This window comes from Microcaecilia unicolor, chromosome 2 (genome assembly GCF_901765095.1).
Source record: "Microcaecilia unicolor chromosome 2, aMicUni1.1, whole genome shotgun sequence".
NCBI classification, from domain to species: domain Eukaryota; kingdom Metazoa; phylum Chordata; class Amphibia; order Gymnophiona; family Siphonopidae; genus Microcaecilia; species Microcaecilia unicolor.
The window spans coordinates 611,559,614-611,586,691 of NC_044032.1; the positions used below are offsets into that span (position 1 = coordinate 611,559,614).

The 27,078-nt window shown below is 47.1% G+C and overlaps 1 protein-coding gene across 1 annotated transcript in view; it reads right to left on the bottom strand.

Moving 5' to 3' along the window:
* TLR2 (toll like receptor 2) overlaps nucleotides 1-27,078 on the bottom strand; it is a 64,709-nt gene that overhangs the window by 13,650 nt on the left and 23,981 nt on the right. Inside the window, exons 2-4 of the mRNA XM_030192232.1 lie at nucleotides 24,848-25,437; nucleotides 23,012-23,285; nucleotides 8,460-8,599 (exon numbers count right to left, since the gene is read on the bottom strand). Of these exons, the coding sequence (XP_030048092.1) occupies nucleotides 8,460-8,599; nucleotides 23,012-23,285; nucleotides 24,848-25,437 (1,004 nt within the window). The remainder of the gene's footprint in view (nucleotides 1-8,459; nucleotides 8,600-23,011; nucleotides 23,286-24,847; nucleotides 25,438-27,078) is intronic.

The following is a 27,078-nucleotide window of genomic DNA, read 5'->3' on the forward strand; positions in this document are numbered from 1 at the left end:
TAATAGCTTACCATGCTAGTGAACAGTGAGGCTCTAAGCTGTAGCTTTTCTAGTTTGAGCAAAGATGAAGGCTGGGATCTGTTGTAGTCCAGTGTAAGGGGAATCGCAGCAGATCACAAGATCGAAGAGGCTTAAAAATTACCAAATAACATGTTATTGTTACAATTTTATTCCCACTTTACACTGTAAAAATAAAATTTCACTTGATAATTTATATGTCTCTTCGATCTTGTGATCTGCTGTGATTTCCCTTCCACTTGTCTAGCTTTATACATAAAACCAGCCCAGTCTCATACTATTACATACATAGTAACATAGTAAATGACGACAGATAAAGACCTGTACGGTCCATCCAGTCTGCCAAACAAGATAAACTCATCTACTCCCTGTCATTCCAAGAGACAAGGAAACATTACGTCTTCCCTAATAATTTTCTTTTTATTGTAAAATGATTTGTATCTCTTCAACAACAGTTGCCATAATTTTAGTTTAAAATTTTTCAGCTTATAAATGCTTTTATATAGAAATGGCAATTTTTTTTCAGGGGGTGGGGAACAGCTTGGCAAATTCCTGCTGGTCCTTTTGGGCTATTGCTACATAAACTTTCATTCACAACTACATAAGTTTTTTCTCCCTGTGTTACGAACATGCCCTTCAGTTTCCTGCAGCAACTCAGGGGTTAGAATTTGTTGCAAGAGTTGAAGTATTTGCAGCAATTCTGTGATACATTTGCCTAAATTTGCATTATTTTGTAGGCCTGCATTTCGATTAAAATTTCTAATCATGCTTAATCACGTGGTTAAAAGTTTTAATTGTGATTAATCACACAATTAGAGTTTGTTTGTTTATTTATTTCCCGCTGCAGCTCCTTGTGACTCTGGGGAAATCACTTAGATGTCCATTGCCCCAGGTGCCTGTATATGATAAGTACCTGTATATAGTAGGTAAACTGCTTTGACTGTAACTGCAGAAATGTGGTATATCAAATCCCATCCCCCTTCCCTTCCCTAAAAGACTGATAATCTCCCTCCATCCTGCCCCCACCCCTCGAATCCAACATATCTCCCCCTTCTCTTCCTTCCCTCCCTCCCCTTCCTCTTCCCCCAGGTACATTATCTCTTTCTCTCGTCCTGCCTCCTATTGTTCAGCACTACTACTACTACTATTTAGCATTTCTATAGTGCTACAAGGCGTACGCAGCGCTGTACAAACATAGAAGAAAGACAGTCCCTGCTCAAAGAGCTTACAATCTAATAGACACAAAATAAATAAAGTAAGCAAATCAAATCAATTAATGTGAACGGGAAGGAAGAGAGGAGGGTAGGTGATGGCGAGTGGTTACAAGTGGTTATGAGTCAAAAGCAATGTTAAAGAGGTGGGCTTTCAGTCTAGATTTAAAGGTGGCCAAGGATGGGGCAAGACGTAGGGGCTCAGGAAGTTTATTCCAGGCGTAGGGTGCAGCGAGACAGAAGGCGCGAAGTCTGGAGTTGGCAGTAGTGGAGAGGGGAACAGATAAGAAGGATTTATCCATTGTTCAGCACCTCACAGACTCTCCCCTCTAAACCCTCATGAGTAGCAACACAAACTTGGTGGTGAGCAACACAAAGTTGGAGCTTCTACTCTGGCAATAGCTTCCACTGGTGACCTCCTCCAGTGCTGCTTGCAGGTCTGCAGTTCACTCTACTACCCCCACTCAGGGTTTGACATCTGCCCCCTCTCAGTTCCTCTCTCCCCCTCCCCCCCTAGTATTCCTTCAAGGTGGTCTTCTGTTGGTCCCTGGCAGTAGCTGCCTGCGGCCAGGTCTGAAGTTTTCCCTCTGACCCGTCCTGCCCATGAAAAAACAGGAAGTGATATCAGAGGAGGCAGAACGGGCCAGAGGGAAAGCTTTGAAGCAGACATGATTACATTCTCTAATCATGATTAATATTTTTAATTCAATTAGTTTTCTGCCCTAGCTTTTTATGCTTGTATAACTTATTTTGTTCTTTGAGGGGATTTATGAAAGGAGGCTCAGATTTTGGTGTATGAGAAGGATAAGATCTTGGCACATGAGGGTCTGAAAGTAGGGAGTAGAGATCTTTGGAAAGTAGGAAAAGGTGAAAGAGAAGATCCAAGGAATGAATAGAGGAGACTGAGATGAGGGATGACTAGAAATAGAAGGAATAAGGGGGGAGTCAAAAGAGAAGAAACTGGAAGTTTTAGGATGGAGAACAGTGAAGAGGGGTGGGGAATCTGAAGGCAGGGAAGACAGGCATGGAGTTCTGGAATCATGGGGGTTATCTGGATTGAGAAGAGGGAAATGTATCTCGCCAGATCTAGACTTCCTGACCCTTGTATCTCCTCTCCAGCCCAGTTCTCTTTCTCTCTTCATTCCACATGCTCAATATATTTATACACACACGATGACTCCCATTGGCCTCTCTTTCACATGCTCTACTACTCTTTAAACACACACATCCTTCAATGCCCCTAGCTCCTTTCACACTCTCCATCTGACAATCACCCCAGACCCTCTTTTCATCCCCCAGTTTCTGCTCATCTTCCCATCCACTCTTCCACACATTATCCCCTAGTGATCCCCCAGCCTAATGTTTGCCTATACCCTCAGAACTCTTAGCCCCTCTTACTTGCCAAGTCCACCCCCCCCCCCCCCCCCCCACACACACACACCTTGTTCTGTTCAGTCAGGCACTAAGATGAGAACAGAGACACCTCTGCCCTCCCTCCCCTTTCTGCCCTCAGGAGCCTAAATCACACTTTGAATGATGCAGTACATTACAGTCCTCTTAAGAGAAAGTATGATTCAAGTTTCAGGCTGTGTTTAAAGAGAGTATAAGTTGAAAGTACAATCTGCTTTACTCCTCCTATAGCCAGCCCAATCAACACAGGAGGGGATCATCCATGATAAGAGCTAAAACAGTGTGGTTGCCATGTAAGTCCACTTTAAAGGTAATAGATAGAAATAAAGCAAAAAGATAAGAAGATACCCTTTTTATTGGTCTAAATACATTTTTTACTAGTTGTCAAAAGTAATGCCGAGGGTTTGTGACCTGAAGAAGGTGGTATTGCCTTTGAAAGGTGGACCCTAGCATCAGGTAACTATGACTTGGATTATTCTTCACAATGTACATTGCTTTGCGTTTCTCCACATTAAATTTCATCTGCCATTTGGATGTTCACTCTTTCAGTTTCCTAAGGTCTTCCTGAAATTTTTCACAATCCACATATGTTTTGACAACTTTGAACAGTTTTGTGTCATCTGCAAATGTAATCACTTCACTAGTTGTTCCAATTTCCAGATCATTTATATATATGTTAAATAACACCGGTCCCAGTACAGATCCCTGTGGCACTCCACTATTCACCCTCCTCCAGTGAGAAAAAATGGCCATTTAACCCTACCCTCTGTTTTCTGTCCAATAACCAATTCCTAATCCACAGAAGAACATTGCCTCCTCTCCAATGACTTTTTAATTTTCTCACGAGTCTCTCATGAGGAACTTTGTCAAAAGCTTTCTGAAAATCTATAGGTTATCAATAGAAATCAAACAAGATAAAACATGGAAAAGAAAATAAGATGATACCTTTTTTATTGGACATAACTTAATACATTTCTTGATTAGCTTTTGAAGGTTGCCCTTCTTCGTCAGATCGGAAATAAGCAAATGTGCTAGCTGACAGTGTATATAAGTGAAAACATTCAAGCATTACTATGACAATCTGACAGGATGGGAGGATGGGGGTGGGTAGGAGGTATGCATGGGGACATCAAAGCATATCAATGATATTCTAACAGGATGGGTGTGGATAGGTGAGGGGTGGGGTGATCAACAGAGACATACAGCTTTATGGTTTATAATGGGCTAGGAACCCCAGATCCTTGTTAAGTCCTTTCTGTTGGGTGTTAAAATATTCAATCATTCTGACTTCAAAGGTCTTACGTTCTTGTATAGTTTTAAAGTTACTCTCTCTCCTTCTCTGCGCATATCCAGCAGATAGCCAAGACCTGTCGCTTCTTCCTCTTTAACATCAGCAAAATTCGCCCTTTCCTCTCTGAACACACCACCCGAACTCTCGTCCACGCTCTCATTACCTCTCGCCTGGACTACTGCAACTTACTCCTCACCGGCCTCCCACTTAGCCATCTATCCCCCCTTCAGTCTGTTCAGAACGTTGCTGCACGTCTCATATTCCGCCAGAACCGATATACTCATATCACCCCTCTCCTCAGGTCACTTCACTGGCTTCCGATCAGATACCGCATTCAATTCAAGCTTCTCCTTCTTACCTACAAATGCACTCAGTCTGCTGCCCCTCACTACCTCTCTACCCTCATCTCCCCTTACGTTCCCGCCCGTAACCTCCGTTCACAGGATAAATCCCTCCTCTCAGTACCCTTCTCCACCACCGCCAACTCCAGGCTCCGCTCATTCTGCCTCACCTCACCCTATGCTTGGAACAACCTTCCTGAACCCTTACGCCAAGCCCCCTCCCTGCCCGTCTTCAAGTCTTTGCTTAAAGCCCACCTCTTCAATGCTGCGTTCGGCACCTAACCCTTACCGTTCAGTGAATCCAGACTGCCCCAATTTGACTGCCCCTATCGGACCGACCGTTCACTTGTCTATTAGATTGTAAGCTCTTTGAGCAGGGACTGTCTCTCTTTGTTAAATTGTACAGCGCTGCGTAACCCTAGTAGCGCTCTAGAAATGTTAAGTAGTAGTAGTAGTAGTAGTATATATCAAATTGATCTTATTAGCAAAATGAAATACAAGATCTTTTGCCTTAGGTTGTACCAGGAACGATATCAACAGGCTTCTGAACAGACGATTTCATAATTCAATTTGTTCAAATCAGGTTTATGTGACTCAATAAAATGTAAATAATATTCTTTTTTTTTTTTTTTTGCTTGTTTAACAGAATATTTATATCGAGAAAATAATTTACGCCAATGTTGTTTCAAAGTGATATCCCTAGATTTTCTCCAAGCTCGCTCTGCTTTACGACATTTTCATTTCAAAGATCTTAACATCATGGAATACCAAGGATTTCTTGAATCCCTAGCTAGTTTCTTCTCACAATAAGGATCAATCTTATCCAAAGATATAGTAATACATTCGAACCAATTATTTTGGGATTCTAAGGATAAAGAAGAACTCATCATACTCCAAAAAAGTTTAGAATAAATTTTCCCTCTACTCATAATAGTTTTCTGTTCTGGCTGATAAGATATATGCGATAATAACACATTTAAAGTGAAATTGCATAAATAATGATCTGACCAAGGATAGTAAAGAATTATCATTAGCAAGAACTAAATCTAACAAATAACCCTTTTCATGTGAAGGAGAGAATGTAGGAATAATGAAAGATTGGGTTCTTAAAAAATTTAAGAAATCCTTAACATCTTTGTTCAATTGATTCTAATTAACATCCCCTACTATCAATAATACAGAACAAGATAGTATAGTAACATAGTAGATGACGGCAGAAAAAGACCTGCACGGTCCATCCATAAAACAGCGTCAGAAATAATTTCATACGATTTCCAACAATCCTTAGACCATAAACCTGGTGGCCTACTACTATTACTACTACTATTTAGCATTTCTATAGCGCTACAAGGCGTATGCAGCGCTGCACAAACATAGAAGAGACAGTCCCTGCTCAAAGAGCTTACAATCTAATAGATAAAAAATAAAGTAAGCAAATCAAATCAATTAATGTGTACAGGAAGGAGGGTAGGTGGAGGCGAGTGGTTACGAGTCAAAAGCAATGTTAAAGAGGTGGGCTTTCAGTCTAGATTTAAAGGAGGCCAAGGACGGGGCAAGACGTAGGGGCTCAGGAAGTTTATTCCAGGCGTAGGGTGCAGCGAGACAGAAGGCGCGAAGTCTGGAGTTGGCAGTAGTGGAGCCCTACTGGTTGAATTACAGTAATGCACAGCAAATGCTAGAAACCTAACCTGTAATTATCAAAGAAACCTGTTACGTTAATCCCCAGTGTTCTGTTGATGAATTACAGTAATACCTTTGAGATGACAATATAATACTTCTAGACCAGGTTCACAATAAGAATATACTTTCACAATATCCAGAAAACTAAATCAATGCCAATCCCCCACCTCTTCTTTCTCTATTTACATTGATAATCTTATAAACATAAGGACGCAGGTCTGATTGTACAGAGTCAGCTTCCATTTGTAACCAGGTTTCTACTAAAAATGCTATCCCTATATCAGAGTCCCCTATCATGTCCCGAATAAGCATAGATTTATTGCATACCAACCTAGCATTCACAGAGCAACAGGGAATGGGAAATCTAACTTTAAAGATGCCATGGCAATTATGATGCCTACCACGAGCCAAGAAATGAGCCTGATAATAAAATGGTTGGGAACAGAGTCAGCCAAGTGTGTGCAGGGATTACCAAGACTCAAAGAGATGTGGGAGAGAACTGACCAGGGCTACGGCAGCCCAGAAGCTATCCAACAGGCACTGATGAAAAGAATAAGGAGTTTCCCAAAGGTCACTAAAAAAAAAAAAAAAAAGATAACGACAAGTTACAGAGATTGGGAGACCTCCTCCAGGAATTGGAAGCATTCAAAGCTGATCCGAACCTTCCTGGCCTGTACTACTTGGATACAGCTTGGGGCATAAATGAGATTATATCAAAGCTGCCGTATGACATGAGAGAAAAATGGTCATCTGTAGGCACCAAGTATAAAGAGGACCACCAAGAGAGGTTTCCTACTTTCACAATTTTTGTGCAGCTTATCCTAGATCTGGCCAACTTAGACAAGCCTAATGCATTTGGATACGTCGACGTTCCCCAATCACCCTTACTATCTATAAAGATACAAATACTTGTTGCACAAGAGTTACTATTCCTCTAAAATAGCCAAGGCACCTAATACTGCAGTCCTCTATCAGACCCTGAAATCACTAACTACACCCCATCTTCTACCAGTCGATCCAGCTGCGCTCCCTACTAGCCAGGACCATGCAGAATACTTTAGTGATAAAATCTCTATCTTGATTACTACCTTCCCAATGGTCCCCAATAGTAAAAAAACTCATTCCATCTCCAATGTCCTCTTGCCAACTAGCTTACTCACCTCTTTTAACAGCCCATCTGAATCTCAATTACGCACTGTTATACATGTCATGAAATCTACCATGGCGCCCCATGACCTCATTCCTTCCATTTTTATTAAACGGTCTCTCCAAGAGCTTATTCCAGTTGCTTTACATATGATATCTTCATCTCTCTCCTCTGGAACAGTCCCAGAAGCCTGGAAGCTTGCTATTCTGAGGCCTAACCTAAAAGATTTTTCAAATCCCATTTCAGACAAATGGAACTACTGCTCCATTGCAGATTGCAGAGACAATTATTCACTCTCAGCTTTAAGATTTTCTGACCAAAACAAATACGCTTCATCCTAATCAAATCAGACCAAGACCGCTTTACTCAGTTTTACCACATGCATACATACATCACCAGCTGGACCAAAATAGCTCAGAGGAGGAAAGACTTGGCAGAGGGAAAACCCAAGGGCTGGTCAAAGGCAGTTTGTCATGCTGCTGCTGGCAACTGATGTAGACTTTACAGGACCACGGGGGGGGGGGGGGGGTGGAGGTTTCGGGAGAGGTGAGGGAGCATTGCCGGACCCGCGGGGAGACCAGGTTAGGTCAGAGGCTGAGTATTTTGGCACTATTATTTGCTGGTGAACTGGGCCAAAGCCTCACCTGGTCCAATGGTTAAGCCAGCCCTGGTCTGACTTTTCCATGTCCCTGAGCTGTGGCAAATTAAGAACTAGAGGTGGAGGGGCTGAATAGTTAGAGGATTGGTGCCAGCAGGGAGAGGAGGGAAGGAAGGGGGGGGGGGGGAAGACGGGCAACCTGGAATGGACTGAAGATGAGGCAAAGCCCACTGGAAGGACTGCTCCAGGGTTGGGATGATAGAGTTACCATATGGCTCCAGAAAAAGGAGGACAGATTGAGCCAGCCGGGTTTTACTTCCATTGCTTTCAATGGAAGTAATTGAGCCAGCCGGGGCTGCTAATCACATTCTTTGTTCTGAGCACAATTTCAGCTGTTTGCGGTCTGACAGTGTCTGTACAATGGGGTTTGTGACCCACAGCATCAGGAATTAACTTTTAAGAAGAGGAAATAGAATTTATTTCAAGACAAAAAAAAAGCGAACTGAAAAGTCGAGGTTAAGCTAAACATCTGAAAGAAATACTAATAAACTGTAAAAAAAAAAAAAAAAATACAGGAAATTAAATCAGTTTCCAGTAAAGCAGCTGTTACACAACAATCCTGAGGGATTTACACAACAATCCTGAGCAATAAATCCCAACAGGGAAGTTGCTTTCTTTCTCTACTGTCACATCCCTGGCTGCAGCAGCTTTATATTCACATTCACACTAGCACCAGCTGTAAGCAGAAAATTCCCAAACTCACCAGGCAAGTTTCTTCAATCCACCACAGATTGCAGGCAGTGTCGAGGAGGAGGGCATGAGAAGCAAAGCCCTTTTTGCTGTGAAGCAGAGCCCAGCTGAGGGCAGGAAGCTGCTGCTGGTGCTTCCTCCCTGGCTGCACCTCTACCCCTGAGTTTCCACTCTCACTGGCTCTTTAATCCAGTGCTAGCTGCAAACAGTGCCGGGACCCAGTGGGAAACGCCTCCTGCTTCTCCTCCTCAGGAGGAGTCTGAAATCCTCTTGAGAGCCCCAGGAAAGTCCCCATAGCCAAGGGGAGGTGGCAGGCACCAAGCCAAAAAACCATGGGCTACAAGAAGTGGCATTTCGTAAGACTGGAACTCCCACCTGGCTCAGAACCAGTCGTTCAGGATTTTTTCTTTTTTTTTGAAGTTGCTCGGATGATGGTTCTTTGTTGACTTTCTGGCCTCCAAGGCAGTTTGCAGTCGCTAATAATAGGGAAGTGCATCACGACACGAGGCAGCATCGCCATGTTAAAAAAAAAAAAGGAAGAGCTCAGAATGCTAGTGAACAGCTAAAATCTGAAAGAGAAATTAGGGAAAACCTTACATAGAAAAATACCCCTCTACTAGGAAAACAGATTTACAAGTTAAAAAAAGATCTAGAGAAAGACTTTGTATAAGAGGTTTAGGTAGCTAAACAGATGTTTTAGGTCCACTCAAATAAAACACCTTCCTGCTTATAATCGAAAGAGAAAAACGCCTATATTGCGACCCAAATCGTGAGGTAGACGTTTATCTCCCAAAAACGAATAAATCAGTATAATGGAAAGAAAAATTTTAGAGCGTCCGTGGCGCACGTACGTTCAGAGAAAAACGCCCAAATAAGGGGCGTGTTGGGGGCGGTGTTACGAGGTGGTCGTCTACAACTTATAACGGATAGCGAAATGGCTCTGATTGGGCGGGAACATGGGCGTCATTGGTTAGACCCGAAATAAAAGCGTCCACAGCAAGGGGAACATCGTCTTTAGACCCATTAGCAATTGTGTGGAGTTGGAGAGTGGCGAGATCGTTGTTGGGAGAGCTGAATTGGTGGTTGCAGAGAGAAAGCTGAGTGTGTTGAGTACTTGTTACGTTCGTCTGTGTGCTCTGCCTCTTTTGTGTCTTACCCTTTGACCTTTCCCTACTCCTACTCCTTGCTCTATCGCCCCTTTCCCCTTCCCCTCCCCCATCCCTCTCCATTCACTGTTCCCACCTGTATACTGTAGTCCCTGACCTCCATTTGTCTCTGTGTTCTTGTACTGTTTGGCGAGTGAGTGGCCAGAGGGTGTGGTGGCTGGAACTGAGAGATCTGTGTGCTGTTTGTGTTTTACTACTAGTACTAATACTTGCACTGGTGGGGACATGGATGCACTTAATGCACTGGTGGCTGCCATGGTACAGGAAGAGGCCACACACCGCAGGAGGTATTCACAGCCCCGAGTGTTCAGGCCCCGAACCACCTTCCTACAACTCACTGACCAGCAGTGTCTAACAAGGTTCAGGTTTGATAGGGACACCATTGTGCAGCTTTGTGAGCAGCTGAAACCCCTCCTTCAGCCCCAGACACATAGGAATAACCCCATCCCTGTCCACCTCAAAATCACTTCCTCTCTCTCTGTCCTGGCCACTGGGAGTTTTCAATCTGTATTAGCTGCTAACACAGGGCTTACCCAGGCTTCTATTTCACACTGTCTCACCCAGTTCCTGGATGCCTTTCTAACTCACACCTCTCACTACATCACTTTCCCCACCACCCCCCAGGCCCTGCACAACAACATGGCTGCCTTCTATGCTGTTGCTAGATTCCCCTCGGTCATCGGTGTGATTGACTGCACACAAGTAGCCCTCAGACCCCCCCGGGCACACGAAGCCACCTACAGAAACAGGAAGGCATTTCATTCTATGAATATGCAAGTAGTATGTGATGCCCAGGGGGAGATATTAGACGTGTGTGCCAGGTACCCCGGGTCCACCCACGATGCTTACATCCTACAGCACTCGGGCATCTTCCGCAGGTTTGAGCGAGGGGAGTTCACTGGTGGATGGCTACTAGGTAAGTGCAGCATGGATGTACCCATACTATACCTCCTCCACTGGGCAACCCTCCGCCCTGGCTTCCTCCACTTCACTCCACAACCCACTATCCTAATCCCCCCCCCCCCCCCCCCCCCGTACCTGCTCCAAACAATACACCCTCATGTATCTCATTCTGCTTTTCTCCAAAGGTGACCAAGGCTACCCGCAGAGGACATGGCTCATGACCCCCGTGGTCCACCCACAACTAGGGGCAGAAGAAACCTACAACAGGAGACATCGCAGCACCTGGGGGATCATTGAGCGGACCTTTGGCCTGTTGAAAAAACGGTTCCGCTGTCTGGACCGGTCTGGAGGAGAGCTGCTCTACAGTCCAGAAAAGGTGGCCAAGATCTTTCTGACGTGCTGCATGTTGCACAATTTGGCCCAGCACAGAGGACAGCCTCTCCCAGAGGAGCCACAGCCACCAGAGGAGGCCCCAGATGAGCAGGAGGAGGAGCCCCCTCCACCCGCAGCCCACAGAGCAGAGCTCAATGCTTACCAGCTTGGCGTAAGAGCAAGACAAAGACTCATTGAAACAAGTTTTGCGTGAAAGTAAGTGCACATTTATTTATATTAAGTGCATAAGTGTTCACCCCCACCACCCCCCTCCCACCAACCCTCACCCTCCAGCATGTGCCATCACTTTCCCCGTCCCCTCCCCTGTCCCCTCCTACTCCTCCCACGGACTTCCTTTGCAGCTGGTGCTGCAGGGGAAGTATCTTCACACTCTGCTGATGTGCTGCTTCCACTGTCCTCCTCCGTATCCACACAGCATCCTGCAGCTTCGGCTGTGGTGTGGAAATCTGACCACCTTGTTGGCTGTAGCCTGGCCACAGGACCCAGAATGGGAGCTGGTTTGGTGGTGGGTGCTGCAGTAGTGGCTGCGGAGGCGGACGATTGCAACGCCCACCTCTTAGCTGGCGGTTGCTGCCCACTGGAGGAGGAAGTGGATGGCAGGTCTTGCTGCAGCAGTACGGCTGGAGTAGGTGGTGTCACCTGAGGGCGCAGGCCTTCAATGGTGTGCTGCAGCTGTTGGAGTTGCTGGAGCACCTCTTGGTGGGCTTGCTGGTGCGCCTGGTGCACCTCTTGGTGGGCTTGGCGCTGCGCCTGGAGGGCTTCCCGCTGCGCCTGCAGTGCTTCCCACTGCAGCTGTAATTTTTCCTGCCGGTACTCCTCCAGGCGCACATTGTGCCTCAGCAAATCAGTGGCTAGCCGCAGGAGTTGCCTCCATTGGCTGGATGGCCTGTGGCGAGGAGCTGGCCCCCTATATGCATACTCATCAGCAGAGTCAACCAGTGGTGGAGGTGCCGCCTCTGCTGGTGGTGCTGGTGGAGGTTGAGCCTCTACTGCTGGTTCAGCTGCTGCAGGTGGTGGTGGTACAGGCTGTACTGGTGCAGGTGGTGGTGGTACAGGCTGTACTGCTGCTGCAGGCGGTGGAGGTTGAGGCTGTCCTGCTGGTGTAGGCCTTTGTTGGGCTTGCAGGCCACTAGGGCCAGTCTCCTCAGAGTCATCACCTGTATAGCACAAGGGTGAGGAAGTGTGTTAGTGAAAATAACCCACTTTTGTCTTTCAGCATTCATATACATTGACCCCCAAACTGCTGACCCAGCAAAGAGATGGTGAGGAGGAAAGGAATTGACACCGATGTGAAAGAGAGCCCCACAGGCAGCTGGGTAGAGGTGGTGGACGGACAGCCAAGAGAAGGACACCGCTCACAACTTTGTGGACAAGCTGTTTGTTGTATATTAGTTAAAGTGAAGGACATTTCAGCATGTCTTGTGTTACTACTGACTTGCTAGACTGCCTAGAACTGCTTTATCACCCCCATTACAGGCTCCTTAAGTTGCATGCATGTGGCCCACACTCACTAGAGCACAGAGGTGACAGAAGGAAATAGGCACAGTTTGGTGATGAGAAAATAGGAGGGAGTAGTAGGGAAGGAAGGCCCCCCCCAAAGTTGTGCCACAGTAGTAACCTGCACACACCCATAGGAGCCAACTGTAAAGTATTATTGGGGGTGCTAAGGCCAGTGCACAAAACTCCACCCTGGACACCTACATGATAGTTGCTCAATATTGGGGGTGTTTAAAAACCCACAGCACCCACAGAGTGTGCTCCTATGACACACATGAATACTACCACTACTCAAATAGAGCTTACAATGTAATTAAGATGCACACACAGGACAAGTAAGAGGGAAGGTAAATGAGTACGGTAGGGATAGAGAGTAAGGGTACAGAGCAAGTGAGTAGGGGTAAGGAAGTCAGGACAGCATCATAAAGATGGTCGTTTATTCTACATATGAGCACACCCGCCTGAAACTCGCTCCCCCTCTTCCCGCCCCCCACTCCCCACCTCCTGGCCCCAACTTGTATAACACAGTTTAGTGCAGCAGGACACATAGACCAGCTTCATAATTGTCAACCTACCTGAGCCCTCAGGCTCTGCCGAGGTGTCAAGGGACCCTATTCCGTGGATGCCCTCCTGGGGTAGGAGGGAGTGGACCATGAGCTCCAGGGGGTGAGGTTGTCTGTGTCATGTGGTGGGGGATGGGCACTAGCCTTGCGCCTCACATCCCTCCTCAGCTTGCGCCACTTGCGCTTGCAGTCCTCCACGTCCCTTGCACAATGGAAGACTGCATTGACGCTGTCACGTACCGCCTCCCACTCCCGCTGTTTGGTGGTTGCAGCCAGCCTCTGCCCTGTGGGAGCAAAGAGATTTTGGTGCCGTTGCTGGATCTCCTGCACCAGTAGCTCTACCTCTCCATCAGAAAAATTACCCTTCTGGGTTGGAGGCTGACGCGGCGGCATTGTACCAATGGGGTTTCGAAAATACGGAGTGGGCGTTTAAATAGTCGCCAGGGACACCCATTTTGGACAGGGGATAGGCGTTCCAGATATGGGCGGTTTCTTTTCGATTATACACACATTTCATAAACGTCTCCAGCTGAGGTAGCGATTAGGCCCGTGTGATTTCGATTATGGGTACATTAGTATGGGCGTCCCCACCTGCCTTCCCTTTCTTCATTGCCATTTAAACCGCCATTTCCTGCGCTGGGACGCTGCCGGTTCTTAACATTCGTTTACAGGGTTTTACCCTCACTTATAATAAGGTTTGTGTTTAGCAATGTATGCTTGGGTACACCTGTGTATTTTGAGGGGGGGGGGTTGTGATTAGTGCTGGCCCTCAGCCACCACGCCTTCCGTTTCTACTCTTCCACATCCCGTGAGCCTCCCTTACTTTCTCCCATTCTCTCTGCTTGGTTGTAGCAGGCAGTCTGTGGGGGCGAAGAAATTGGTACAATCGCCCCAAATCAAGCACCCCTCGGTAAGGGTCAGTTCACTGAGGCAGATGTCCAGCTAATATTCCAGAAGATAGAAGGCGCACTACACATTCTTGAAACAGACGTTCATGGTAAGCTCTCATTTGTCTGCCACCTCTTCTCTTTCTGCTCATAATCAAGGAGTGTCCATTCACTGTATGTAGTCTGCAGTCAACTCTTAGCTAGCTCTCTTTTCACCAGGTTCCTGTGCACTGGTTGGAGGCCATCAGTGCTGTACTGTATGGGGTTGGCAGGTCCTCAATGGTGTGGGCCAGCTGTTGGAGCTGCTGTATTGGTTCCCGGTAGGTTTCATCTTTCTTGTTTATGTGGTGAACCCCAGTCCCCATTTATGAAGTGGCCACCCATTCTCAAGGTCGATAGGAGGGGGAGGGGGAATAATATATGCAATGGATGTGTTTAGCACATTATTGAACACCTTCCTAAAATCCTCCATAGTTAGGGAACAAGAACATTTCTAACATTTGGTAGCCTGGAAAGTAGGCTCAAGGTGGCTACAGGTACTGCCTACTGAGCCCTTAAGACGTGGTGGTGAGGGAGAGGGTTCTGTGTACAGGTCCCAACCCAAATTACCTGCAGGTGGTCACAGCCTGGTGGCTGCAGTGGCCTAGTGGTTAGAGCACCAGCCTTGTAATCACAAGGTTGCCAGTTCAATTCCCCCTGCTGCTCTGTGTGATCTAAGGCAAGTCACTTCACTCTCAGTTGGCTCAGGGACAAACTTTGAGTCATCCTGTGACAGAGACAGACCCAGAATACCTGAATGTAACTCACCTTGAGCTACTACTGGAGAAAGTGTGATCAAACCTCCAAATAATGAGTACCATATTTATTTGTGCCCTTCTGTAACTCTTGTATTATATTGCAACTATGATGAAGTAACCATCCATCTAATGGGTTTCCCATTAGTACATAAGTACATAAGTAGTGCCATACTGGGAAAGACCAAAGGTCCATCTAGCCCAGCATCCTGTCACCGACAGTGGCCAATCCAGGTCAAGGGCACCTGGCACGCTCCCCAAACGTAAAAACATTCCAGACAAGTTATACCTAAAAATGCGGAATTTTTCCAAGTCCATTTAATAGCGGTCTATGGACTTGTCCTTTAGGAATCTATCTAACCCCTTTTTAAACTCCGTCAAGCTAACCGCCCGTACCACGTTCTCCGGCAACGAATTCCAGAGTCTAATTACACGTTGGGTGAAGAAAAATTTTCTCCGATTCGTTTTAAATTTACCACACTGTAGCTTCAACTCATGCCCTCTAGTCCTAGTATTTTTGGATAGCGTGAACAGTCGCTTCACATCCACCCGATCCATTCCACTCATTATTTTATACACTTCTATCATATCTCCCCTCAGCCGTCTCTTCTCCAAGCTGAAAAGCCCTAGCCTTCTCAGCCTCTCTTCATAGGAAAGTCGTCCCATCCCCACTATCATTTTCGTCGCCCTTCGCTGTACCTTTTCCAATTCTACTATATCTTTTTTGAGATACGGAGACCAGTACTGAACACAATACTCCAGGTGCGGTCGCACCATGGAGCGATACAACGGCATTATAACATCCGCACACCTGGACTCCATACCCTTCCTAATAACACCCAACATTCTATTCGCTTTCCTAGCCGCAGCAGCACACTGAGCAGAAGGTTTCAGCGTATCATCGACGACGACACCCAGATCCCTTTCTTGATCCGTAACTCCTAACGTGGAACCTTGCAAGACGTAGCTATAATTCGGGTTCCTCTTACCCACATGCATCACTTTGCACTTGTCAACATTGAACTTCATCTGCCACTTGCACGCCCATTCTCCCAGTCTCGCAAGGTCCTCCTGTAATCGTTCACATTCCTCCTGCGACTTGACGACCCTGAATAATTTTGTGTCATCGGCGAATTTAATTACCTCACTAGTTATTCCCATCTCTAGGTCATTGTTTTCCCTTTTCTCCTCAGCACTATATACCATTGCTGATGTATTGAATGTGAAAATATGAGCCAGCTGTTTGTAGCTCCTTCGTGGGCCCCCCACCAATGTGGCTTGTGGGTAAGGATGTCTGGCCATCAGAGAGCAAACATCGTCTATGTGCTACCTAGGGTTATGTGCAAGTTTCTACTTGGCAGATCACAAGTGCTAGACAACAAATCTCTTATTGATGCCACTCTGTGCTGTGGGTCAGTATGGTAAAGGGGAGGGAGAGAGGCTGGCTGGCCATTTGTGTTCGTGAACAGTAATATCCATCCAGCCTCCCCGGCCCACCCACCCCCCCCCCTGCACATATGGCCATGCAGGTTGGAATGAACAGGTGGCCTTCTGTATGGCCAACATTCTCAGACATGCATCAACTTTCTCATTCACAATGCACATTTCATGCTATGAATATTGCTGCCTCCTTCCTCTCAACTCAACAGCACCATTTGCTTATATGTAATGCACAAGGGAGACACACACACACACACCCTGTTATTTAAAGTTTAACAAATACATTTATTTCCCCCCCACCCCTACAAAACACCCCCCAACCCAACAAAGCCCCACCAACATTGCGATTCCCCCCCACAACTCCCCACATCCCCCCACCCCCCCCCCCCAACACCTCCCCACAACCCTAACAATTCCCTCCCCCCCCCCACAACTCCCCACAACCCCAACAATTCCCTCCCCCCCCCCCCCCCAACATTACTCAAGGACGGGCACGCCCTCTGAGTAATGCCCTCTGTAGCAGGGCAATGAGCAGCCCCAGCAGTACCCTCAGTGGACCCTGGAGCTGCTCATTGCCCTGCCGTAGGGCTCTGACCTCCTGCAGCAGCTGGTGCTGGCCATCTACCAGCTGCTGCAGGAGGCGCATCATAGCACCTGCGCCAAGGGCTGCTGGAGCTGGCCCAAGGGTTGGAGCAGGCCCAGGGGAAGGCGTTGTGGCAGGTGATAGAGCTGCCTCAGGGGATGGGGGTGGACGAGGAGAAGGAGAGGGCTCTGATGGTGGTACAGGTGGGGAGGGGTCCTCCATATTGTCCTCATCAATTATGAGGACCCCCTCCTCCGAGCCCTCCTCCTCCTCCTCCTCCTGGTGGGCCTCCTGTGCTGCCACCTCCTCCTCCTCCTCCTCCAGGTGGGCCTTCTGGCCTGGCTCCTCCTCCTGCAGGTGGCCCTCCTCATCGGCCTGCTCCTCTTGCTGGTGCTGGAGGCCTGTGTATGTAAAAGGAGTGTGATTGAGATCAGCACATACAACATGGCTTGCATAGTGCAGTAGCGGGGTGGCCTGAGGCGGGGGATGGGCCACAGTGTGGTGAGGCGTGGCCTATGCCCATGGGGAATGAGATGCATCAGATGACATGACAAGGAACCCTGGAACCTCCTCTGACACACACCACACAGGACATGTTGGCATACCACACTCATTGCTGACCAGCATGTTTGCATTGTGAGATGTGACGAAGGGTTGATGGGCAGTTGTTGTTGGTTTTATTGGGGGGGGTCAGTGGGAAGGGTGTTGAGCACATAGCTTTTATGTGAGTGAGGCCATGACATCCACTAAAAGTAGGGCCTCAGGCAGGTCTACCAGGACACACTATCCAGCCACCCCAGAAAGGGGGATAGTAAAGTGAGGCATGTCATCTCATTCATCTCGGGGGGATGGTCGTTGGAAGTTGCAGCCACACTCATGGGAGGGCACCTGCAACCTGCATCCTTGATCTGGGAGTGGAGGAGTGGCCTAGTGGTTAGGGTGGTGGACTCTGTATATGTGAAAAGGGTCGGGTGCTTCATACTAATCTATATAAGGCAGGAAGGGGCCGCATGCATAACAACCAGTCATGCACGTCTATGCTTACGACTGCGTCCACGTGCTGAGAGGGCCATATATGGGATGGTAATCCATATATGGCGCTGTGCACGAAACTACGTCCGTCACGCAAGGACGTCCATATAAGCCACTTGTTTTCCCACACCTATTCTCACTGAAAAAATGGCACACCTGAGAAGGGAGGAGTGGAGGAGTGGCCTAGTGGTTAGGGTGGTGGACTTTGGTCCTGAGGAACTGAGTTCAATTCCCGGCACAGGCAGCTCCTTGTGACTCTGGGCAAGTCACTTAATCCTCCATTGCCTGCCGCATTGAGCCTTCCATGAGTGGGAAAATGCGGGGTACAAATGTAACAAAAAAAAAAAATTAGTGAGCTGGAGACCCTGCTGTTGGTGCGCCTGTGCCTTAGGCACTGGCACCGCCTGTTTATCCAGCACCACCACCTGCCCCCCAGGAGGCAGGTGGTGGTGCTGGATAAACAGGTGGTGCCGGTGCCTAAGGCACAGGCGCACCAACAGCAGGGTCTCCAGCCCAGCCAGTGGCGCCGCCGCCATGTTTTTCAAAATGGCTGTCAAGACTTACCACAGTAGTCTCGGAAGTCTCTGCAGCCATTTTTAAAACGCAGCAGCGCCGGCAGTGCCATGCAGATCAGTGGCAGTGGGAAGGAAAGAGTGGGATTCTTTTCTGCTTCTGCAAAGGCCACTAGCCCACCAGGCCCTTCAAGATAGGACCAGGAGGGACTGCATTGTGCTGCTTCGGTGGCGGGCAACCGGGCAGAGCTTCTGGGACCTCGGGCACTGCCCGGTTACCCAAATGGTCAATCTGCCCCTTGGCTGTGCTAACTGATTAGCACAGACATGCCCCCTTGGCCAAAAAATAAAATTTATTTTTAAAGTGCGTACATAGCCAATGCCCATTGGGACTTTACCATATGCACAGTGCTTTTTTCTAGGAAACAATGTGCCAGTGCTCATACATAGTCAACCCAAACGCCTCGTCCTAACCCTATTATCCCATCTATTCATCACCTGATCCTGTAACAACGGCTATAACTCATATCACACCTCCTCCAATTTTCCCTATACTTACCCCGACCTTTTCTCTGATTATCTCTAGCCTAAAACTAGCTCTTAATAATATTACTATTATTAATAATAATATTACCTATCCACACACCTCCATTATTCTGCATCTCCATTACTCTGCTAAGGTTTACTGGTTTTTCTCTACACTTTGCTTTGCAACCACATCCAAAGCGATTTTATCTGGGGCAACGGAGGGTTAAGTGACTTTACCCACAGTCCCAAGGAGCTGCAGTGGGAATCAATCTCAGTTCCCCGTGACCAAAGTCCGCTGCACTAACCACTAGGCTACTCCTCCACTCCTGCTTGGTAATCCTTTATTATGTAAGCTACATTGAACCTACTATGAGTGGGAAAGTGCAGGGTACAAATCTTTGGCTGAGCAGGATGATTATCCATGGCTCCTAGACCACAGTAGCCACAGCCCACGTTATCTGCCAGAGAGTATATAGAAAGGCAGCACTACAAATATTACACTGGTCCCTACTTCTTATTGGGAAAACAGAACAAGCAAGATTGTCTACACAGAAACTACACATTAGCAGAATACCTCTCTTCACCTCACATATACACAGAACATGGATTGTGAAAAATTGCAAGGGGACCTTACAAGACTGAGAGACCAGGTGTCTAAATGGCAGATGACATCTAATGTGAGCAAGTGCAAAATGATGCATGTGGGAAAGAGGAACCCAAACTATAGCTACGTGATGCAAGGTTCCACATTTGGAGCCACTACCTAGGAAAAGGATCTAAGTTTTATCATTCATACAGTGGGGGAAATAAGTATTTGATCCCTTGCTGATTTTGTAAGTTTGCCCACTGACAAAGACATGAGCAGCCCATAATTGAAGGGTAGGTTATTGGTAACAGTGAGAGATAGCACATCACAAATTAAATCCGGAAAATCACATTGTGGAAAGTATATGAATTTATTTGCATTCTGCAGAGGGAAATAAGTATTTAATCCCTCTGGCAAACAAGACCTAATACTTGGTGGCAAAACCCTTGTTGGCAAGCACAGCGGTCAGACGTCTTCTGTAGTTGATGATGAGGTTTGCACACATGTCAGGAGGAATTTTGGTCCACTCCTCTTTGCAGATCATCTCTAAATCATTAAGAGTTCTGGGCTGTCGCTTGGCAACTCGCAGTTTCAGCTCCCTCCATAAGTTTTCAATGGGATTAAGGTCTGGTGACTGGCTAGGCCACTCCATGACCCTAATGTGCTTCTTCCTGAGCCACTCCTTTGTTGCCTTGGCTGTATGTTTTGGGTCATTGTCGTGCTGGAAGACCCAGCCACGACCCATTTTTAAGGCCCTGGCGGAGGGAAGGAGGTTGTCACTCAGAATTGTACGGTACATGGCCCCATCCATTCTCCCATTGATGCGGTGAAGTAGTCCTGTGCCCTTAGCAGAGAAACACCCCCAAAACATAACATTTCCACCTCCATGCTTGACAGTGGGGACGGTGTTCTTAGGGTCATAGGCAGCATTTCTCTTCCTCCAAACACGGCGAGTTGAGTTCATGCCAAAGAGCTCAATTTTTGTCTCATCTGACCACAGCACCTTCTCCCAATCACTCTCGGCATCATCCAGGTGTTCACTGGCAAACTTCAGACGGGCCGTCACATGTGCCTTCCGGAGCAGGGGGACCTTGCGGGCACTGCAGGATTGCAATCCGTTATGTCGTAATGTGTTACCAATGGTTTTCGTGGTGACAGTGGTCCCAGCTGCCTTGAGATCATTGACAAGTTCCCCCCTTGTAGTTGTAGGCTGATTTCTAACCTTCCTCATGATCAAGGATACCCCACGAGGTGAGATTTTGCGTGGAGCCCCAGATCTTTGTCGATTGACAGTCATTTTGTACTTCTTCCATTTTCTTACTATGGCACCAACAGTTGTCTCCTTCTTGCCCAGCGTCTTACTGATGGTTTTGTAGCCCATTCCAGCCTTGTGCAGGTGTATGATCTTGTCCCTGACATCCTTAGACAGCTCCTTGCTCTTGGCCATTTTGTAGAGGTTAGAGTCTGACTGATTCACTGAGTCTGTGGACAGGTGTCTTTCATACAGGTGACCATTGCCGACAGCTGTCTGTCATGCAGGTAACGAGTTGATTTGGAGCATCTACCTGGTCTGTAGGGGCCAGATCTCTTACTGGTTGGTGGGGGATCAAATACTTATTTCCCTCTGCAGAATGCAAATAAATTCATATACTTTCCACAATGTGATTTTCCGGATTTAATTTGTGATGTGCTATCTCTCACTGTTACCAATAACCTACCCTTCAATTATGGGCTGCTCATGTCTTTGTCAGTGGGCAAACTTACAAAATCAGCAAGGGATCAAATACTTATTTCCCCCACTGTATGTTAAAACCGTCTGCTCAGTGTGCAGAAGTGGCTAAGAAAGCAAATAGAATGTTAGCTATTATTAGGAAAGGAATGGAAAACAAAAATGAGGACGTTATAATGCCTTTGTATCGTTCCATGGTGTGACTGCACCTCAAATATTGTGTGCCATTCTGGTCAACACATCTCAAAAAGATATAGCAGAATTAGAAAAGGTACAGAGAAGGGCAACAAAAATGATATAGGGGATGGGACGATTTCCTTTATGAGGAAAGGTTAAACAGGCTAGGGATCTTCAGCTTGAAGAAGAGACAGTTGAGGGGAGATATGTCAGAGGTCTATAAAATAATGAGTGGAGTGTAATTGATAGATGTGAATAATTGTTTACTCTTTCCAAAAATACAAGGACTAGGGGGGCACACAATGAAGCTACTAAGTAGAACATTTAGAACAAATCAAGGAAAACATTTCTTCACTCAACATGTAATTAAACTCTGGAATTTGTTGCCAGAGAATGTGGTAAAAGCAGCTTAGCAGGATTTTAAAAAGGTTTGGATAATTTCCTAAATGAAAAGCCCACAAGCCATTATTAAAATGGACTTGGGAAAATCCACTGCTTATTTCTAGGATAAGCAGCATGAAATCTGTTGTACTCATTTGAGATCTTGCCAGGTACTTGTGGCCTGGATTGGGCACTGTTGGAAACAAGACACTAGGCTTGATGGACTTTTGGACTGCCCCAGTATGGCAAGGCTTATGTTCTTATCACACCACAACATGTGGAAACAATCAGTTCACCAGGAAACAATTGTGATAATAAAATTTAAATCATTCATCTCTTCTTCTATATATGCAAAAGGGAGGGAAAAGACCTGAGAAGTTCCGAGAGAAGAGGACATTGGGGTTTAAAGGAGGAATTATAAGTTAGTGTTAGGCAAAATAAAATTATATAAAGCAATTTTATCAATTAATCTCCATAGTCTTTTCCACTTAGTTTTAAAAACTTTGTACCACAGCATGAACAGATAGAATCTAGCAGGCACTGCAGGATCTAGTTTAGTCTACCCACCCCTAGGACAAGTCTTCATTTATAGTCGGTTATTGTTGTTTTTTTTTATATCTTTATTAAGTCATTGATGCATTGAAACCATAACAATTTACAAGTCCACTTCCCCACACAGGGACATCTGCGGTTACATCAGCGTCCAAGAGCTAATAACATGTTTACAACAAGTTGCTCGAAACACCCATGACTTTATTTTTAACCATAATGTAAACTTCCCCCCTCCCTCCCTCCCACACCCTCCCCCCACCCCCCGTCCACTGACATTAATACCTCGTTTCTCCAGCGGACTCCCTTTCAGAGACCCCCACCCTCACCTCCATTCACCAGAGTAGCGGATCCTGCCTTACCTTTCATTCACATCTGTCGAAGGGTCCAGCATTAGTATATCAGCATCAGGGATTCTGCCCCACATTTCTCTGTATTGTTTCAGTCTTGCAGAGGCGTTAAACTTAATTGTCTCCAGCACCCAACTGGCCATTTCCCTCATCATGCCCGTCCACACTTTAATTTGAGGGGGGGAACTGTCCACCCATGACATCAAAATGCATTTTGGCCACTAATATGAACCTGCACTGGGCCTCATTTAACCCCTGCTCCCGCAGACTAGCAGAGCTGTCCAGATAAGTAACCGAGTATGTCCATTCAAATTCATCCTGCACTATATTTTCTACCTGTCTGAGAGCTCCCCTCCAGAGCTCAGCCAACTTTGGACATTCCATAAATGAATGCAGTAGCGTACCCACATGCGCTCCACACTTCACTCACACATCATCAGGCCACAACCCCATTACTTTTCCTTTCGCTTTAGAAATGTGCACCCTATGCAGTACACGAAATTGGATATCCTGCAATGCCACGTTCGGTGTAACCCTGCTAAGTTCTCCAAATACTTTCCCCATTTCTTCCTCAGACACTGTATCCCCTATGTCTTTGCTCCAGGTGTTCGTCAATTGCTGTAGATATGTGGCTTTCCTGTTATCCCGAATAAGCTGATGCCACTGCGACAACTTGTTTAATGCGGGCGGCAGCTGCAAGAACACTGAGTCCAGTCTTCCAAAAACTACATGGTCCCCGTTCTTCCGCTCAAGAGACAGTACGTAATCTCTAGTTTGCAAAAAAGCAAAGAATTGGGTACCTGGGACATTCCATGCGCGCCTGATCTGTTCAAACGTTGGGAATATTTGCTCTCCCACTTGCCGAAACTCCCCTATGTATCTACACCCCTTCATTCACCATTCACGAAACACAGTTGTTCCCAAACCTGCCGGGAAGTCACGAAAAGGCCCGCCCCTCCCCTTATTCCCCCCAACTCTCTCCACCACTTCCAAGCCTTCCGCATTGCTGACAAATATGGATTCAACTTAACCCCTCCCAGACTGCTACTATTTGCCGAGTCTATAATCACAAACGGATCCAGCGGAGCGCACCAGCTCTTCCAGAAGTCTGCCGGTGAAAAGGACTCCTCTTCAGAGTGAAGCTCGTGAATCCAGCACATCAGCACTGCTCAGTGGCATAGGAAGGGGGGGGGCAGTGGGGCGGTCCGCCCCGGATGCACGCCACTGGGGGGTGTCGGCGCTGCTGGTTACCTGCTCTCTCTACCCCGGAACAGGTTACTTCCTGTTCCAGGGCAGAGAGAGCAGGGAACCAGCGGAGCCGACGCAGCTCCCAGCGACGTGCAGTCGGGGCGGTTCGGCCCTCCCGTCCATCCCTTGCCGCTTTCCCTCATCACCTGATGCCTTCCCTTGTAAGTACGCGCTCGGGGGGGGTGCGCTCTGGAGAGGGGAGGGTGCACTCTGGAGGGGGGAGGGTGCGCCGTGCTGCACCCGGGGGGGGGGGGGTGTGCAGCGGCAACCCGCCCGGGTGTCAGCTGCCCTCGCTACGGCACTGGCACTGCTACATTATATACATCAGGCAACCGAAGACCCTCCTTCGCTCTATCCATTGCCAACTTAACAAATGAGATTCTAGGCTGTTTCGCATGCCATATGAAGGACATAATTATGCTGCGGTACTGGCTTTCCTCTTTCCTATGAACCCATAATGGCACCATCTGGGACGGGTACAGTATTTTAGGGAGCAAAACCATTTTCACTAAAGCCACTCGCCCCATAAAACTGATTGGCATATCTTTCCATTTCCAACATAGCTTCTTAATGGCTTCCAATCTGTCCACCACATTTCTCTTATACACCCATGTTGTGTTTGCACTCAAGTATACTCCCAAATATTTAATCCCCTCCCTAGCCCACACCAGCGGGAAACCTGGCATCTATGCGCAGGCACAGGGGTTGCTAATCGGCAACGCTCCAGATTTTCCAAAATTGATACTCAAACCTGAAAACTGTCCAAACTTCTTGATAATCTCCATTACTTGAAAGATACCTGCAGATGCATTGTCAGCTAGCAACAACATGTCATCGGCAAACATATTTATGCAGTATTCCCTACCTCCCACCTGCACACCTTTCAGATTCGGCTCTTGTCTGATTTTAGCCGCTAGTGGTTCAAGGGTAAGAATGAACAAAAGAGGCGACAGTGGACACCCCTGCCTGGTTCCTCCTCCCAAGTGCACTATAGGAGTTAGCATATCGTTTATCATGATTTGGGTAGTTGGATTACTGTATAGCACCTGGACCCACTCCAAGAAGTCACCTACGATCCCATACTTTCGGAGCACCCAAAACAGGTACTCCCACACTACTTTGTCGAAAGCCTTTTCGGCATCTAAGCTTGCCAGAATCTTATCCCCAGCTTCCTTGCTACCTTCCAGCAAAATGTGGCTAACCTTCAGTACGTTGGCTGACGCAAATCGTCCCTTCACAAAACCCACCTGATCGCTATGAACCAGGTGCTGCACCACTTCGCTTAGCCTAGCCGCCAGTACTGCTGCCATGATTTTAATGTCCTGGTTCAGCAATGATATGGGGTAGTAGGAGCCCACCAACTCTGCATCTTTGCCCGACTTGGGTAATACTGTGATATACACATGATTCAGAGTTGTGCCCATATTCTGCGAATCATACACTTCTGCACACATGGCCACAAATGAGGGAACAATCTCATTCTGCAAAATCTTATAGAACCCTGTCATTAGCCCATCTGGTCCAGGAGCTTTGGCTAGTTTTAACTGTTTTATAACTTTCTGCACTTCCTGCCCCCTAATCGGCCCATTGAGACCAGCCACCTGTGCCGCCGTCAGAGTTGGCAACCTAAGGCCTTCAAAAAAACTCTCACAGCTTTTCTCCGAAAAAGAGCCCTTCGCATACAATGAAGAGTAAAAATGGACAAACTCCAGCTGTTTCTCCTCCTGCCCTGCCTGGACTTGCCTTGTTCATCTTTTATTTTGCCTATATAACTCTTTCCACTCCGTTGCCTAACCAGGGACACTAAGAGTTTGCCTGTTTTATTGCCCCACCTATGCATACGGTATTTCTACAGTCTAATATCATATAGTGCTCTAGCATCTAATACTGCCTGCATTTGCTTCCTCGCTTCCATATACACTTTCCTGTTTGCCTCAGAGGGAGAAAGAACAAGATCTCTCCTTGCTCCCTTCAGCATGAGCATAAGGTTATGGAGCTCCTTATCCCTCTTTTTATTAAGGGCCGCAGTATACGCCAATATCTTCCCGCGCACTACCGCTTTCGCTGCTTCCCAGAAAACTCTTATCATTTACCAGCTGATCTTTATTCTCCTCTACATAATCTGACCATGCTTGCTTAAGATACTTACAAAAGGCTTGGTCTTGGTAAAGAGCAGGATTCATACGCCACCTAGTCGTCCCCGCTTTCTCTCCCCACCTAACTTGAACCCACACTGGAGCGTGGTCTGAGATGACAGACTCTCCAATCTCCGCTTGTTCTGTCATTCTTACCAGGGACTGGCTTAAAAGCACATAATCAAGGCTTGCATGGACCCCATGTGGGTGAGAAAAAAATGTGTACTCCTTTTCTTCTAAATGCAGAAGCCTCCAGACATCAATCACTCCCAATTCATTAACTAGAAAATTCACCCCCTTCCCCTCATGATCCCTGCTCGCTTGCCTGGCCGGTTTTCGATCTATTAGTGGGTCACTGGTGATATTGAAGTCTCCCCCCAATATGAGCGGGTAGTCATCAAATGTAATGAGCTTAGCAGCTAACAGAGCAAAGAACTTATGTGAATATATATTGGGCACATAGATACTACATAAAGCCACCTTCTTTCCCTGCAAGAGGCCCGTCACTATCACAAAGCGGCCATCCGGGTCCTGATACGTTCTATGCATTTCAAATGCCTTGTTCTTTTTTATTAATATTGCTACTCCTCTCTGGCGGCTATTATAAGAGGCAAAGTATACTTCCCCCACCCAGTCCCTACGTAACTTGACATGCTCAGCATTCCCCAAATGCGTTTCTTGTAACAGCGCAACGTCGGCTTGTTGCTTTCGCAGCGCCTGTAGTATTTTAAATCATTTGATCGGTGAGTGAACTCCGTCTACATTTAAGGAAAGAACTTTCAAACTAGCCATACAAGATTGATCTCCGCAGTCTTCTACTAAAGATTGTTTCCACAGTAGCTGCCCTTAAGGGGTCTCCCAGCCAAATCCCCCAGGCTTTCCTGAATCCAGCATGAGATACTATGGTGGTCTCCCCTTCCTGTACAGTGGACAAGCCCTCCCCCAACCCCTGTCCCCCTTCCCCCCTCCCCAGGAAGGCCTCCTCTCCTCCTGCCTTCCACCCTTCCCGAACCATACATCCCACTCTGACTCCCCCACATCCACACCCTCATCCGCTCCGCTCCACTCACTCCCCTGAACAACACCAACTCCCCCAACCCCATTAGCTATCAGACCCCCCCCTTTCCAAAAGAACTCTCTTATGTTCCTCTCCTAGGCACCTCCCACTTCCTTTCCCCA